We start from the raw sequence: 12,093 nt of genomic DNA on the forward strand, positions 1-12,093 counted from the left end.
AGGTGAGGAGGGGGTGACTGTCTGCCGAGTTAATAGGGTGCCACGGCGGAGGGGGAAAGAGGAGACCGCAGAAGGAGGTGAAACTTCGCAGGGGGAGGCATTCCGGGCTCCGGGCGTCTGGGATCCAGAGCCCCGCGGGAGGGCATTGATGGCTGACCCTCACACGAATGGACTCTGACAGTTCATACTTAGCTTGTGGCATTGCACGGGAACTTCCCGACTCCTGAGTCAGGAAGGCAGGTGGATACTGACGTGGGGCCGGGGGGCCCCGACCCAGATGCCTTCCCCGGACCCCCCTGTGGTGCATGGTGGAGCGGGACCTCCGCTTTGCTCCTTCTGACCCCAGCAGTGCACACTCTGGTGGAAATGCCGTCCCCTCGGCAGAGGGCACGGTGACATGAAGAGAGATACCTTGTCCGGAGAGGAGACAAGTATCTCCTGAAGACGGTACTTGGTGGACCCCTGCTGGGCAGGCCTCGCACGGGGCCCGTCGGGCGTGATTTCCCCGGAGCCTCAGGAAGGCCGGTGCCTCCGCGTCCGGACTCTGGAGCGCACGACGCTTCCAGGCCTCCTCCTTGCTCGTCCTCGTTTGTGGGGTGCCGTCCGCAGTGGACCTGCGACGTGGAGCAGCGAGGTGTCGAGGGGGAAGAGTGAGGGCTCTGCTCTTGTTTCAGAACCCTGCGGGACGTGGAGTTAACGCTGCATCGGCACAAACAGACCCGCGTGCTCTCTGGAGGCATGAAGAGGAAGCTGGCCATCGGCATCGCCTTCATCGGTGCGTCGGGGACCGTGGTTCTGGACGAGCCGACCAGCGGGGTGGACCCCTGCTCCCGCCGCAGCATCTGGGACATTCTCCTCAAGTACCGAGAAGGTAGGAACGGGGCCGTGGCGCTGTCTTCCAGGGACGCTGTGGCGCGGGCAGAGCAAGGAAGGCCTTCTTCTGTGAGGGGCCGGGTCGTCCCCCCCCCCAGGGGAAACATGACCTTTGCCAGAAGAAGCAGCTGTCACGAGAGCCGACAGAGATCTGTCTGTGATACGGCGTCTCTGTAGTGCCTGGGATCACTTCCTTTGAGTCCCATCTTCCCAACTGACTTCACAATGGGGTTATCAATGCAGGCTGTATGTGATTTCAATGAAGACTGTACTCCTCTCGGGGCGCCCGGGGGGCTCCGTCGGTTGAACGACCAACTCTTGATTTTGGCTCAAGTCATGATCCCAGGTTGTGGGATGGGGTCTGCACTGGGCGTAGAGCCTGCCTGGGATTCTGTCTCTGTCCCTCTCCTCCCCCACCTGCTCTGTCTCTCTCTCTCTCTCTAAAAAGAAAATTGAGCTCCTCTGAATTGTGTGCCATCGTGGAATCCTAGGTGATTAGAGCAGGTGTCCTTGCTGTGACGTAGGATGAGCCCTCCTTTCCTCGGGTGAGGAAACCGGGGTATGCAGAGATGGGCATGGGGTTTGCTCACAGCTATAGAAGGGGCTCGGGGAGCCCGGGTGGCTGGGGACTCCGGGCTGAGGGGTCCCTGTATCACCTGTTTTGTCCTGGGTTTCCAGTTTAGGGCGTGGGATGGGCAGATACTCACTCCCCACTTGGGACTCCTTCTGTGATCCTGACAGCCTTGGAGCATTGCCCCGGTGTTTCACACAGAAACACCCCAGTCGGGAAGGAAGCAGGGGGAACAGGGTGACTTAGCTTGTGACTATGGAGTCTGGAGAAACTCTGCTTTGCTTTTCTCTCTTCCCTTTTGAGTACAAGACCTGACTTGACCTGAGCCTTCTCCTCCCTGGGGGAGATTAGGATTTGCTGCTTAAGAAATACACAAAGCGGGGGCACCTGGGGGGGCTCAGGTGCTGAAGCGTCTGACTTCGGCTTGGGTCATGATCTCACGGTTCGTGGGTTCGAGCCCCGTGTCAGGCTCTGTGCTGATGGCTCGGGGCCTGGAGCCTGCTTGGGATTCTGCGTCTCTCTCTCTCTCTGCCCTTCCCCCACTCGCTTGTGTTCTCTCTCAAAATAAATAAATCAATTAAAAAAAAAAAAAGGAAAGACACAGAGAAGGAACCAGAAAGAAGCCCTGTATTCTTAGCACTCAGAGGGCCGTGCCCAGAGGACCCAGGCCATCACGTGTCTCCTCAGGAAGGAAAGATACTTCATCCTAAGGCTGGGCTCAGGGAGGAAGATGGCAGTAAGGAAACGTGAAATAACAATCCTGTTCCTTTTGGTTCCAGAAACATAGGGAGGTGTGGATGCAGAAGACAGAGAAGAAGCAGGGAAACGGAAGGAGCAGATGGTGGCTTTCTGTTCCCTTCTGGGTGTGGGCCTGGGATGGGGTGGGGCTGTACCACCACCAGGGGGTGACCCGGGAGGGGGGTGGGGCTGTACCATCAGGGGTGACCCTGGAGGGGGGTGAGGCTGTGTCAGTGGCTTGGGCTCATCTGACCTCCTGCAGCCTCACTGCTGTTTTGGAGGCCCAGCGGAGCGCTGGGGCCAGGGAGGCGCCCATGGTCCACATCCCACAGATTCACGGGTGCCAGGCTTTGGCACTGAGGGGGAGACACGTCTGTCAGAGATTATGACTGCGTCAGCAGGGCAGAGGCCCAGAGAGTGAGGAACGCTCTGTGCTCTGACCTGACCCTTTCTGGGCCTCGCTTAAGCTGCCAGGGTCATCCGGAGACCACAGCACAAGAGATCCTGACCCTTGCCCATAAAATGGGAGCCCCTAAACCTCTGTGCCAGAGACCCTGAGCCCCACTTAAGGGAAGGAGGAAACAGAGATAAGCTAATTAATTAATTTATTAATATTCATTTATTGTTGAGAGAGAGACAGAGCGTGAATGGGGGAGGGGCAGAGAGAGAGGGAGACACAGAACCCGAAACAGGCTCCAGGCTCTGAGCTGTCACCGCAGAGTCCAACACGGGGCTTGCACTCACGAACTGTGAGATATTGACCAGAACCGAAGTCGGATGCTCAAACTCCTGAGCCCCCAGGCTCCCCGAGATAAGGCTAATTTAAACTGCACTAAGTCATTTCCCTGCCACTCCTGAGTTGGGGCTGATGAAGAAGATGGGCGAGCAGCCGACCAGCACACAGCTTCCATCGTCCCCGAAAGCGTGAGTTGCGGTATGCATCAGCTAGCAAGGCTGCTGTTCTCCTGCACTTTAAAAACTAGAGATGGAGGGGCGCCTGGGTGGCGCAGTCGGTTAAGCGTCCGACTTCAGCCAGGTCACGATCTCGCGGTCCGTGAGTTCGAGCCCCGCGTCGGGCTCTGGGCTGATGGCTCGGAGCCTGGAGCCTGTTTCCGATTCTGTGTCTCCCTCTCTCTCTGCCCCTCCCCCGTTCATGCTCTGTCTCTCTCTGTCCCAAAAATAAATAAACGTTGAAAAAAAAAAATTAAAAAAAAAAAACTAGAGACGGAATCTTCCAGGGTTGAGTCATGAACACAACGGTATCTCTGGACAGAAAGCCGATGCGATAGAATGTCCGATCCCGTTGTTATAACTTGCTTGTTTTCTCACTGTCCTTGGTCGGCGAGCAGTGATTTCTGTCTCCAAAAAGGAGACCCAGAGGGCTGGCTGTTTCGTCTCAAAGGAGGGCCGCTCTGACTCAGGGTAGTGAGAGGTAAGCAGCTGAGTTAGGTGGTCCCTCTAGGAAAACATGTGCTCAGGAATCAGAATGGATCGCTGATTCTGGAAAGAGCCCACACTCCCGGGTGACCGTGCTGTAGCTTTGTGAAGCAGATGTAAGGACTGAACAAAAACAGTTGTTCCCTGCTGAGTAGAAGGAGGCTTTTCCGCCTGCACACCAGCGCCTTCAGGGCTCGGTTGGCCTGGGGCTTTATCCCAGTGTTCCCTGCCTTCCTGGGTTCCCTTGGAAGAATGAGGAAGGACAGGATGCCCGGACAAATTAGCACGGAACTACCTAATTCTCCGACTCACACTCTCGCTGCACATGACCCTGGAGAAACGATCACATTCCTGTGTGTGTGAGTGTTTCCGCGTGTAGGGTTTTGGGAGAAGTTAAGTGTACTGTGGACGAAAGCGTGTGGCTCCATATCTGGTCCTTGGGTGCTCGGTCAGTGAGCTTGTCGTTACTACCATTAAAATAGACAAGAGGAGGGGCGCCTGGATGGCTCAGTAGATTAAGCATCAGACTTTGGTTCAGGTCATGATCTCACAGTCTGTGGGATCGAGCCCCACGTCGGGCTCTGTGCTGACAGCTCGGGCCCTGGAGCCTGCTTTGGATGCTGTGTCTCCCTCTCTCTCTGCCCCTCCCCTGCTCATACTCTCTCTCTCTCTCAAACTGAATAAAACATTTAAACAATTTTTTTTTTAAGAATAAAAGCACATGAGGGGCACCTGGGTGGCTCAGTTGGTTGAGCGCCAGACCTCGGCTCAGGTCATGATCTCATGGTCCGTGAGTTCGAGCCCCGCGTCGGGCTCTGTGCTGACAGCTCGGAGTCTGGAGCCTGCTTCGGATTCTGTGTCTCCCTCTCTCTCTGCCCCTCTCCTGCTCACGATCTGTGTCTCTGTCTCTCAAAAATGAATAAATGTTAAAAAAAAAAAAAGACAAATTTAAAATAGACAAGAGGAGGTGGAGGTGGGGGATACCACTTTTGGAAAGGGGGGCATGGAACATACCACGGAATCCATGAGAGACAGAAAAGCAGCATCTTATAAAGTAATGCTTTGCAGTTTGGGGGGTGTGTCTTCTTATCCCCTGAGAGACCATCCTGGGTCGATAATCAGTATCTCTGGACTTAATATACTTTTATTTTTTTGGAATGTAAGTTCTGTTTGACGTTTATTTTTAGACCATTGTCTAATGTGGGTATGCATCACCCCAAGTGTAGGTTGCACTAATCCCAGGGTCTAACCGGCTCCGAATCCCAGATCAGGGACTGAGCAACTTTTAGTAACCTCGAAGGACCTCTGGATGGGAGGTTGGCCTTGATCTTTGGGACACAGCTGTGGTGAGGGTGGTCACGGCACCCACCTGTTGCGCTGGGGTCTACATTTCATGGTTTCCTTTTGGATGCCTTTATTTATTTATTTATTTATTTATTTATTTATTTATTTAATGAATTGGGGAGACTAGACTTTTCATCTTTCTGCTTTATTAAAAAACATCAAATCAGGGTTCCTGGGTGGCTCAGTTGCTTGAGCGTTCAACTTCGGCTCAGGTCATGGTCTCACGTTTCGTGGGTTTGACCCCCACGTCCGGCTCTGTGCTGAGAGCTCGGAGCCTGGAGCCTGCTTCAGATTCTGTCTCTCTCTCTCTCTCTCTCTCTGCCCCTCCCCTGCTCAAGCTCTGTCTCTCTCTGTCTCAAAAATAAACATTAAATAAAAACAAACATCAAAAAAATTAGTGATGGGCTTTCAATCGTGTCTGGGATCCCCTGGGGGCCTTCCTGGTGCCCGTTCTGACGCCCCTGCCTTGGGACGCAGGTCGGACCATCATCTTCACGACCCACCACCTGGATGAGGCTGAGGCGCTCGGTGACCGTGTGGCCCTCCTGCAGCATGGCCGGCTCCGCTGCTGCGGTCCCCCCTTCTGCCTGACCCAGGCCTACGGCCAGGGACTCAGCCTGACGCTCAGCAAGCAGGTACGACGCACAGTGACCTAGGTATGCGGGAGAAATGCCCTTCCCGTGTGGGGCAGAGGAGACAAATTCGGCCGTCCTGTGACAGAGTTTTACACTTTGGACTCAAATCAACTGAACGAATATTGATTCTGAGTCCAGCGTTGCCCGTAATGCTGCTGTCGTATGAAAGGAGGCCTGAGGGCCTTGGGGTCTCGGTACATGTGGAGGAAAGGGTGTACCTGAGAACGAAAACATGGTCACTGTGGTGTGTGCACAGCATGCTCAGGAGCCGGCAGGGTGGGGGTCTGCTGTGGGCTCCTGGTGGTCGGGGAAGGGGGGCACTGAGCTGCAGACTGCGTTTCCTGGTGGCCCCGGACAGGGACTTACCGTGTTATGGGTGGACTGGAGAGGGAGTCGGTAATTGAGTGGAAGTCTCTGTGCACAGCGGCCTGGATGCCAGAAGAAATCCCCCAGGGTTGAGCGGAGCAATTAGCCCCTGTGACCCCAGTGCATTTGCACTGACAGAGGCATCAGATGAGGCTCAAAAGCACCTGATTGGTAACAGCATCAGCTGGGTCTGGCCAGGCAGTATTGTGGCCCAGATGCTCTACAAGTATTTTTCTTCTTATTTTTTTAAATGTTTGTTTATTTTTGAGAGTTGAGAGCGAGAGAGAGACAGAGAGTGAGCAGGGGAGGGGCAGAGAGACGGGGAGACACAGAATCTGAAGCAGGCTCCAGGCTCTGAACTGTCAGCACAGAGCCCCACACTGGGCTCAAACCCGTGAACTGTGAGATCATGACCTGAGCCAAAGTTGGACACTTAAGCGACTGAGCCACCCAGGCACCCCTGGAAGTATTTTTCTGACAGTGCCTGTTCTTTTCGGAGGCTAAAGCTTTATGATAATGTAGTGAGGGACCTCCGGGGTAAAAGGTACATTTCAGAGGTCCTGTCAACCGAAGCCTGGCAGAGGTGGCTGTGGGGTTGGGATGCAGGGGCTGTGGGCCCTGAGTCAAGGTTCCTGCTTCCTCTCTGACTTGGGTAAAGTATCTTGCTGTCCCAAGGTGCCTCCTTCCCTCCGTGGTTGGATCCTTGTCTCCCCTTTAAGAAGACCCAGCCCTGTATCCCGTAGTCCCCTTGCTAGGATTGTCCCCAGGCTCAGGGGGCCCATGTGCGTATAGCCCTCCCCAGGCCTGTCCGAGGAGCCTGGTGACCACGGCCAAGATGGGCGTGCAGGTCTCACCTTGTTGGAATTACCACCAGAGGTTTATTTTTAGAAAGGAACAAGTACAGGGGAGCCTGGGTGGCTTGGTCGGTTACACATCCAACTCTTGGTTTCTGCTCAGCTCATGATCTTATGGTTTGTGAGTTTGAGCCCCATGTCGGGCTATGCACTGACGGCGTGGAGACTGCTTGGGATTCTCTGTCTCTGTCTCTGTCTCTATCTCTGTCTCTCTCTTTGTCTTTCAAAAATAAAATAAAATAAACTTAAATAAGTGAAAAGAAGAAGTACACCGTGTCCTAGAAATGCCCGTGGCTTAAATGATATTTCTCGATGTCGCTGCTTTGAATTGGAATTTCAGACGTGACCTCAGATGACGTAAAGTCGGTATTTTTGGACTAACGAGCCTTGCCGTTTTCTCGCCCCCTTTGTGGGACGGCCAGCCTTCTGCTTTGGAGACCGATGACCTGAAGCATGTCGCTCGTGCCACGTCTCTGATCCAGACCTACATCCCTCAAGCCTTCCTCAAAGACAGCAGTGGGGCTGAGCTGGTCTACGGCATTCCCAAGGATGCGGACAGAGCCTGCTTCAAAGGGCTGTTCCAGACCCTGGAGCAGAACCTTGACCATCTGCATCTGACAGGCTTCGGAATTTCAGACGCCACACTGGAAGAGGTACGTTCAGCTGGTCAGGTGCGCTTTTAACTGACTACGTTTGGTTTGCCACCCTGCGTCGGTGGCGAGGCGGGGGTAAGGCAGCGGGGAGGGCGCGTGACGGAGAACATGGCTGATTTATTGTTTCCAGGGTCTGATCAGTGCCACATACCACGTAAGCCAATATGGACCGGAGCATGCCCCGTGGGTCCCTATCGTTCTTTAGGGAAAATCCGCATTTTTAGATTTGAGAGCTTTGATGTCTTTACTCTGGAGTCGTTACATGTCTGAACGCTTGTCAGTAGTTGGGGGGTGGCTTGCCTTGTCTCCTCATCTGGAGACCCCCTGACTTTCTCCGTGGACCTGCTTCTGTTTGGGAGCCCATGGCCCCATGCTGGGCAGAGGAGGAGATATGCAGAAGGTCAGGCTCACGGACATTGCTGGCTCCTGGCGAGCCCCACGCTGCCCCCCGGTCACTTGGGACTTTCCTGTCACTTTCCTTATGCTTTTCTGTCACTTGGGACTGAGCCGGCTGACATCCACCTTTCAGTGTGGTTTCTCTGTACCAGCGGGAGGCCGACCCAGGCATTTCCTCCAGGATGGCCGTGGGTGTAGCTGAACCCAAGGCGAGCCTTGCTTTGGGGCCTGGAGCTCGGCGAGCCTCAGCTGAGTTGTGATTTTCCCTCATTTATTATCTATAGAAAGTGCTGCAGATTTAGAATGAAAATCCATGATGCAGAGGGGAAATCTGGGCAGAGTCTCGGAGCCCTCTGTCTTCATGAGGCAGGAACAGTCCTAGGAGCCGATGAAGTTTGTGGTTTGCAGTCAGCACTTAGAGTCGGAAATATTAGAGACCTTACAGAACCATGAGAATGGAAAGATCGTGACTTCTAGCATGTCGGAGCTGGGGTGCCTGGGGGGGCTCAGTCGGCTGAGTTTCTGACTCTTGATTTCAGCTCAGCTCATGATCCCAGGGTCCTGGGGTTGATCCAGCCCAGTGTCAGGCTCTGTGCTGAGCATGTAGCCTGCTTGGGATCTTCTCTCTCTCTCTCTCTCTCTCTCTCTGCCTCTCCTTTGCTCTCCTCCCTCCCCTCCCCCCCCCAACCGCCCACCAAATAAATAAGCAAACTTAAGAAAGAAAAAAAGAAAGTCAGAGCCTGAACTTTGGTCTGTGTTTCGGAATGGATTCGGGGGGCTGGGTTAGCGACGTGACAGAAACAGCGACCGTGTGTGTGTGTGAATCAGTGTAGATAGTGGCTGCAGCAACTTTTGTCTGGCACAAAATGGTCACAAAAGATGGTAAAATGTAACAAGATTTACCATGTATTTTTTTTTTTAATTTTTTTTAATGTTTATTTATTTTTGAGACAGAGAGAGACAGAGCATAAGCAGGGGAGGGGCAGAGAGAGGGAGACACAGAATCCGAAGCAGGCTCCAGGCTCCGAGCTGTCAGCACAGAGCCTGACTCGGGGCTCGAACTCACAGACTGTGAGATCGTGACCTGAGCTGAAGTCGGACGCTTAACCGACTGAGCCACCCAGGTGCCCTAAGATTTACCATATTTTAAATATGTAGTATGTATAACTAAATATTTTCTAAATGAACCGCGAGCAGGACCCTTGTAAAGATACGTGCAGCGTCTGGGACTAGAGCATCGTAGTGGAAAGGGTGTGAGCTCTGCCCCCGCCGGTTCTAATCCAAATCTTTTTCCTTCCAATATCTAGGGCCTTGGGTACATCATTCTACTCGTGTGAGGCTGGGGGTTTTGATCTTTGAAATGGAATGGCTGCAGCGGCTTACTTGGTTATTCTAGGGCTTTGCCATAACACTTCCTGCTCAGAACAAGCCAGTCAGCAATGGTAAAGGTTCTTCCTGCCTGTGGAAACACAGAGAGTGACATCATTGTCACAGCTTTGGAATGTCATGGAAGGAAGTCGTATCCGTGCTCCAGGGAAACGTGCCAGCTGCCGTGTCTGCGAGCTAGTAGTTGTGATAGTTGGAAACTTTGCGGTCACTGTTTTCCTGCCCATGCAGGGACCCACCACCTTTGAGAGTCGTCTTACCGGTTTGGGTCGCTTGAAATGGAAAAAGATGGGCGCCAGCATGGCTCAGGAGGTTAACATCCGACTTGGGCTCAGGTCATGATCTGAGGGGGTCTGTGCTGACAGCTCAGAGCCTGGACCCTGCTGTGGATTCTGTGTCTCCCTCTCTCTCTGCCTCTGCCCTGCTTGTGCTCTCCATCTCTCTTTCTCTCTCTCTCTCAAAAAAAAAAAAAAAAAAAAAAAAAAAAAAATTAAAAATATTTTTTAAAAAAAGGAAAAAAATTTTCTTTTTTTCTTTTTGGTCTTTCCTAATTGCTTTTATTTTCTCAGTGAAATGGGAAAGAAAGTCATCAGCTGTACATGAGCACGGGGAGATTTCCCGACAATAATTTCCTTTGCATCGTAAGATTTTTTCTTTGTGTTTCTTTCCCTCCCTTCCTTCCCTCTTCCTTCTTTCCCTCCCCTCTTCCCTCCCTCCTCCCTTCCCTCCCCTCTTCCCTTCCTCCTCCCTTCCCTCCCTCCTCCCCTCCCCTCTTCCTTTCCTCCCTCTTCCTCCCATCCTCCCTTCCTCTCCTCCCCTCCCCTCTTCTTTCCCTCCCTCTTCCTTCCCTCATTCTTCCTCCCCTCCCTCTTCCCCTCCCTTCCCCATACCCCTTCCCTCCCTCTTCCTCCCCTCCCTCTTCCCCTCCCTTCCCCACACCCCTTCCCTCCCTCTTCCTCCCCTCCCTCCTCCCCTCTTCCCCACACCCCTTCCCTCCCTCTTCCTCCCCTCCCTCCTCCCCCTCCCCTCCCTCCTCCTCTTTCCTTCATCCCTCCCTCCTTCTTCTCCTCCCCCCACCCTCTTCCCCCTTCCTCCCTACCCCTTCCTCACTATCCTTACCTCCCCTCCCTCCCTCCCACCCTCACTCCCTCCTTCCTTTTCTGCCAAATGATCAGGTCTGGCTGCATTTCCAGTCACAGCCCTGGATTAAATCAGAGACTTCTGGAGCAGAGAAGGTGTCAGCTCTGCCTTTTACTCGTTTGTGCATGCTGGCAGGGCTCGTTTTAGCTGCCAGAATCTTCTTTAAGCCACTCGTCTCCTTTATAAGCGTGGTTTTAGTAAAAGCTAGACAAATCAATGGGAAATTGACTTACACGAGCCACAGAAAGCTGTCACTTGTGGGGCCCGAGGGGCCAGTGAGGCGGCCTCTGTCACCGCGGACCCGCTCCTGGCTGATGCAGGACGCCTTCCATATTAGGAATGCCCACCTTCTGACAGGGTTTAGTGGGAGTGGAAACCGAGGTCCTCGTAGTTTCCTACACCCCGGGGTGGTGATGACTGTCCCCCAGGGCAGCCCCCAAGGTTCGGACTGAATCGAGGGAGTTTCTCAGCACCTGGACCGCAGAGCCCCGGGTTGGAATCCATTCTCCAGGCCATTGGCCGAATGTGTCCCTGGAAGTTGTGAGAGCCACAGGGTGGGGTTGATGGAAGGGGCTCCTGGCAAAGCCTGAAATGCCCATGAAATGCCCAGGGAGTCAGCCTCGGAAGGGCTGGAGGGCTGGGTGGTGCTGGTTGGTCTTTCTGCCACCCTCCTGGATGGTGAGTTCCCCTGGGGCCTTCGCACCCGTGGACAGCTCCGGGGCTGGGAGCTGGTTTTGTGTGTGTGTGTGGGGGGGGGTGCCTCCTTCCCACACCCTGACTCACTGACAGCCTGGCCTGGCCTCGGCCGCCCGGGGGTCCTTCCTTTCATGGCTGATGTCTGTCCCCTTCCCTGTCCTCCACCCTGGAGAGAGGAGACTGTGGAGGAAGTCTTATGGCACCATGCCCAGAATCTTAAGTCAGGTTTAAAATTTTCTGGCCTGTGCCGCTTTGTAACAGGAGTTATCCCAACTAATGATACCGATCTTAAGTGGTGTCCATTTCCCCATAACCTTTGCTTCTATGGCTGCCTAATTTCTGTTTAAAAGGCTTCCTGGGGCACCTCAGTCTGTGGAGCATCCGATTCTGTTTTGGTTCAGGTCATGATCTCATAGTTCATTAGATGGAGCCCCGCATTGGGCTCTGCATTCACAGTGCGAAGCCTGCTTGGAGGTCTCTCTCTGCCCCTCCCCTCCTCACTCTTCTCTCTCAAAATGAATAAATATTAAAAAAAAAAAGCCTCCAGGATACAGTTTGTCCTGCAGGCCCTGAGTGCGGTGGGAGCAGCTGGGTCGGGGAGCAGCTCGCGTGTGGCTGGAACCCCATTCTTCTCCTCGATGAAATAGAAATTTCTTCCCTAACGTTCTCAACACCGTTTCTGTTTGGATCAGATAATGCGATAACCCTCAGAACAGGTGACAAACCGCAGGAAGTCATGCAAAGGTGAGGACTTCTCTGCATCACTTTCACTGCATTTAAATCCAGAATACACGTGCTGTGGGGTATTCGGAAAGTAAGCGTTTCTGTATTTTAGCTCTTCTGTATTTTTAGTGTTATCATAGGTATTTAATCACAACACAGCTTCTAGAAATTCTTTGTTTTCAAATTTTAATGTTTATTTTTCAGAGAGAGACAGAGTGTGAGCGGGGGAGGGACAGAGAGAGGGAGACACAGAATCCGAAGCAGGCTCCAGGCTCCGAGAT

The 12,093-nt window shown here is 53.4% G+C and overlaps 1 protein-coding gene across 1 annotated transcript in view; it reads left to right on the plus strand.

Moving 5' to 3' along the window:
- The window catches only part of ABCA13 (ATP binding cassette subfamily A member 13), a 402,236-nt gene that overhangs the window by 197,689 nt on the left and 192,454 nt on the right, over positions 1-12,093 (plus strand). Inside the window, exons 39-41 of the mRNA XM_045494253.1 lie at positions 675-871; positions 5,441-5,598; positions 7,241-7,471. Of these exons, the coding sequence (XP_045350209.1) occupies positions 675-871; positions 5,441-5,598; positions 7,241-7,471 (586 nt within the window). The remainder of the gene's footprint in view (positions 1-674; positions 872-5,440; positions 5,599-7,240; positions 7,472-12,093) is intronic.

The sequence above is a fragment of the Leopardus geoffroyi genome, chromosome A2 (assembly GCF_018350155.1).
Source record: "Leopardus geoffroyi isolate Oge1 chromosome A2, O.geoffroyi_Oge1_pat1.0, whole genome shotgun sequence".
Lineage (NCBI taxonomy): Eukaryota > Metazoa > Chordata > Mammalia > Carnivora > Felidae > Leopardus > Leopardus geoffroyi.